The 5000-nt window shown below is 43.4% G+C and overlaps 1 protein-coding gene across 1 annotated transcript; it reads right to left on the reverse strand.

The window, feature by feature from the left end:
- Positions 1 to 281: 281 nt before the first annotated feature.
- Positions 282 to 3551, reverse strand: LOC135101798 (hemocyanin subunit-like). Its single transcript, XM_064006091.1, has 3 exons — positions 3384 to 3551; positions 1224 to 2744; positions 282 to 1099 (listed from the first exon to the last, which is right to left on the reverse strand). Exons 1-3 carry the CDS (start codon positions 3445 to 3447, stop codon positions 678 to 680), a joined length of 2007 nt encoding a protein of 668 aa, XP_063862161.1. The 5' UTR covers positions 3448 to 3551; the 3' UTR covers positions 282 to 677.
- Between the last annotated feature and the right edge of the window lie 1449 nt (positions 3552 to 5000).

The raw sequence follows: 5000 nt of genomic DNA on the forward strand, positions 1-5000 counted from the left end.
ATTTTCTTCGTTCGGGCAACGTCCCCACTTACAAAGTAAACGTTCATTTCTTAATTTCTCATCATTAGCATTAAATCAAATTAAGTCCTAATGCCTCGACTAAAAACCAGAAACCTTTGGCGAGTACTAGTAGATATCTGTTCTTGAACAGATTTGTGTCAATTGAAGTAACTAATTAAGAGGTCATCAATCTCACAACAAAATATATTCGTAGCAAACTGAATCGCTTTACATGGACCTTACATTGATTTTGTTCATGATCCAGAAAATAAAGCAAGTTATCAGTGAACATGTTCTTTATTTATAAAGACCATCACAACGTGTGTGTGTGTGTGTGTGTGTGTGTGTGTGTGTGTGTGTGTGTGTGTGTGTGTGTGTGTGTGTGTGTGTGTGTGCCCTGCCATGAAGCAAATTTTTATAGAATTATGATTACTTCAGTAATTGGTGTTACTATCAGTTCAGTGTATTGCCAGAGTTTAAATGATAAAAGGCTGGAAATTCACATTATGAGATTGTGATATGCGGAGAAGAAAAATGTTTGTTCGTAAAAGTTAAAAGTGTAGGTGTGATAAGGGTGAAGAGAAGGAATTACAAGTGCCTTATGCATCTCATGTGGCTCTCTCTTCGGCATGATGGTAAAGAGACTCAAAGGCGGCCCACTGGTAGAATATGCCTCCCTATTCGTGGTGGAAGACCTTGACTTGAATGTGCTTGAAGTTGTGTAATTCCTCAAAGATGCGGGAATCATCCACGTGACGGTCCAACGGGTAACCGTGGGGCCTGTTATCGGGATAAATACCGTCAGCACAGCCGTAGTGGTTGAAGGAAGTGTTCTCATGCAATCCTTCGACAGCAGCATCGGCCTGTCCATCGGTGATGGCGATGACTAAGTCCATCTCCAGGCCATCCTTATTGCCCTTGGGAATAAGGAACCTGTTTGGTAGCCCAAGGCTGCTCTCAAATTCCTCGATGTGGAGTTCCTTGCCTTGCTGAATCGCTTCCTCGGTCCTGTCCTTAATAAACTGGTAGCTGGGTACATCAGGGACCGTCACAGAAGAGTCAAAGGAAGAGCGATCAAGGTGATTGTGGCCGGGGTGCACTAGAAAGATAAGATGCAAGGTTATTCTAGAAGCTCAAAGCATTATCATGTCCTACCATATCCTTTAAATCACTTTATGTTTATAGGTATGAATTTGTTTTAAACAAAATGTTAATATACTCACACATAACCCAGAATTTGTCCAGTTCGATCGCGTTCCAGCGACCATCGTCGAAAGAGAATGGCACACCGTTGTTGTCTTCATGAGGCCAGGCGAAGATGCGCACAGTGGCGAGAACATCATGGTTCTTCTCATTCGTGACATCAGCGATGAATGAAAACTCCTTGTGGTTCAGACGTGGAATGTATGTGGTGATTTCCACGTCATCAACACTTTCTGTGTCGTCAACAGCATTCACAAGGCTGTACTCGAAGTCTTCAAAATAAGTTTCCAAATTTCCCTTAACATAGAAGTTGTCAATGTTAACGCCGTCAAATTCGAGCTCCTGCTGGGTGTAGGGAGGAAGGCTGTCCTTGTGTTCTCTGAAGATGTTATCCATGTACTTGTGGAGGCGGAAGAAGGCCGGGTCGCGTGTAGCGGTCTCGAAGTGCTCCAAGACACCAGGAGGGAGGTCAAACTTGCCGTGAGGGTCACCCTGGCGGCCGAGCATCATATGCGCTGTGTTGTGTAGGGAGCCGTAGTACTCGGAGTTGGGACTGTACAGGGAAGACTCAATCACATCTCCAAGGATATCGATGCCGTGATTGTTCCTCAGGTCAATGATCTTGCCTTGGTGGTCTCGGATGTAACCATGAGCAATAGCATCGCGAATGCGATCCTCATAAAGCAGCATATCACGAATATCAGCAACGCCATCCACGTCCTCAAAGTGGATATTATCTGGGCGGGATGGGAAGTAGCCGCCGTACTTGTACATTGCCTGGGGATCGAAGCCCTCGTGGATCACGTCGTCCCAGTGGAGTTCATCAACAGGTTCCAAATGGTTGGACAGACGCTCGGCGTCGAAGCGAACGGTGAGCTGATGATGGACCCAGAAGAAGTTCTCGCCCTTGCGGTCAATGTGGTGGTCCTCATGGGCATCGTCCCACCAGAAGGGGAATTCCAAATGCCAGGTGACGTGGTGGGTGTTCATGCCGATGTCCTCGCCGAAATAGGCCACACGCTGCTCGGGGTTTCTCCTGCTGCCGGTGAAGTGGGACTTGATCGTCGCACGTGTCTGTGTCATCTTGGCCTTGTAGGCTTCTTGAATGACCTCGCTGTTGGTGAAGAGGTGAGGAGTAACCTCATAGAGGGGCGGCAGCACCACATGTTGTGTCTGAGAAGAGTGTATGACAGCAGCGTAAAAAGCATAAACGAACTCGCCCTCGTTCATGCGAGCACGGAAGAAGGCTGCGTTCCCGGCGAAGGTGTCCCAGTCTGTTGAGTGCTCGAGCACGTCGTAAAGCATGAGAGCCTCCTGCCGTTGGCGGGTATTGAAGAGCGAGAACCAGTGCTTCTGCTCCAGCAGGCGGTGGTCGCTGAGTTCACTCATGAGGCGCCTGACGGAGACACCACCGTCGTCATAGTGGCCGGAAAGAGGATCAAAGGTCTGGGAAAGACTTTGTAGACGAGAATCGTGGATATCCTCGTAAATCTTCCACAAGATGTTGTTGACGTCTCGCTGCTTCAACGCTGAACTTGTTTCTGAAACAAAGTCAACTTATGATATAACAGCATAATAGTATTTATGAATAAATAAACAACTGAAATTTATGAATTTATAAATGTAGAAACTGATAAATATGTACAACATCTCACTATTCAATTGCACTGTGTGTCTTTTTTGTTGATGGAATATTCCAAAATGAACAAACACATGGTAGGACACACTATGGAGGATAGTAGTGTCACGTTTTGATTTTCGCACTATGTAATATATGGACTGCTGCGTCCACTGTGCCTCTGTGTCATTGGTCACCATCATTATTTTTTTTATCTATTTATTTATTTTTTTATTTATTTTTTTTTTCTATAAAACGCCATACAAATTGAGCTGGAGAAGGTTTCATTGAACTACTGTCGACACATTCATGCGCATCTACTGTACATCATGCCGATAAAATCATGATCATATTTTCCTGATGTCATTCAAGAAATCAGAGTACAAATTTCCCGTGAATGAAGCTTGATGTACAAAGTATCAAAATCCGACGCACCACTGTCAATTTCTGACCTTTCTTGTAGCACATTTGTAAAAGTGCCTGATCTCTAATATAGTTCAGTCACTCTGTAAATTCATTTTACTATTTGAAGCCTTGCCATGAAAAACAACCAACTGCTTACGATCGCACGATCCGCCAGGCACGAGGCAGAGAGCGCCCAGAGCACACAGCACCAGCAGCCTCATTGTGACGATGGTGTGGAGCCAACGCGCTCCCCCAGCCTTTATACCCGAGACGCCCCCCAGTCACTTTACCCCTTCCAACCCCCTGAAGACCCCATTGATAACGCGAACAGCGAGAAGAGATCTTGCCGGTTTTTACATCCTTAACTGTATTTGCCATAGTGAACAACATACAGGTACCTGGAAATCAAATCATGAAAAATACTAATGGAAACTGAACAGAAATAGATAAAAGAAGAAAATTACATTGTGAAAATACTAAAATATCAGTCACACAGACACAAATTCACAAATAAAAATGCCTACAGGGAAAACAAAACTGAATATTGCACAAAAAACAGAACGATGGAAAGAGAAGCATGCGAGAGGTAAATTGTGCACTAGATGGCACCTAAAGGTTCAAGAAATCAATCTTCCCATTCAACAGCGTCACGTTACTAGGCGAGGACGCGCCCACGGTCTTATCTGGCCTTGAGTAGGCGACAATCCTGTAAACAAGTGACTGATCACGTACCGTTGTTCATAACTCCATACAAAGAGGCAATAACAAAAACCGAAGAAATTTTATTTTGCTAGTATGTCAGCAATATAATGGCTTGTGATGCTGTTTCTTTCCTCTTACATCTTTTTCCATGTCCTATAACAAACAGTACTATGTACTATTAGTATTACTATTGTTGCTGATGTTGCTACTACGTCCGCTGCTACTGTTGCTTTTACTATTACTACTACTACTACTACTACTACTACTACTACTACTACTACTACTACTACTCTACTACTAGTACTACTACTACTACTACTACTAGTGGTAGTGGTGGTGGCGGTGATCCTGATGATGGTAATGATGATGATGATGAAGATAACGATGATAATGATGATGACAGAGCATAAAAGAAGTCATCATCTGATAACATTTTCATTAATATTCTGGGTCGATGTCATTTTGAACGTGAGGGTGATATATTTTCTTCGTCACGTTGAAACGTCATGCAAATGAGAACTGTTTTCCTATGTAGTAAACGCTTGTAGCGTACAGTAAAAGGAGAAGCTAGATTCTTTCTAGAATGATAAGCGAGATAATCTATTTATCTAGCCATGCACTATGAGGTATGATGGAAAAACAATAACGAGATAAAATATTCACAAGTTTAATGTAAACCGTAGATAATTTGTCTTCTCAATAATAATAATATACTCATGAATTTACTTAATTTTCTCAAGATCTCTGCGCTATACTAGCCTTACAAAGATCCTGGATACATTCTTGCAGACTGCCGGGATGCAGCTTTACGACGACGAAGAAAAAGACATAGTACGTTGATTTACTCGAACGCCAAACATGATCAACAGAACGAGGAAAGGCATGGATGGAGATAAAGTGCCACATCAAGGGGAAGCAGAGAGAGAGAGAGAGAGAGAGAGAGAGAGAGAGAGAGAGAGAGAGAGAGAGAGAGAGAGAGAGAGAGAGAGAGAGAGAGAGAGAGAGAGACTGGAAGTATATATAAGTTAGGCAGACAGAAATAGAAACACGCACGCGCTACAATGAGAGGCAT

The sequence above is a fragment of the Scylla paramamosain genome, chromosome 7 (assembly GCF_035594125.1).
Source record: "Scylla paramamosain isolate STU-SP2022 chromosome 7, ASM3559412v1, whole genome shotgun sequence".
Classification (NCBI taxonomy): Eukaryota; Metazoa; Arthropoda; class Malacostraca; order Decapoda; family Portunidae; genus Scylla; species Scylla paramamosain.

Bases quoted from the DNA above. Each gene is read 5' to 3' on its own strand.
- LOC135101798 (XM_064006091.1), bottom strand. From the start codon at position 3,447: ATGAGGCTGCTGGTGCTGTGTGCTCTGGGCGCTCTCTGCCTCGTGCCT. The intron at 2,745-3,383 runs GTAAGCAGTTGG...ACTTTGTTTCAG, and splicing joins GCCTGGCGGATCGTGCGATC to AAACAAGTTCAGCGTTGAAG. The intron at 1,100-1,223 runs GTGAGTATATTA...TTATCTTTCTAG, and splicing joins GGACAAATTCTGGGTTATGT to TGCACCCCGGCCACAATCAC.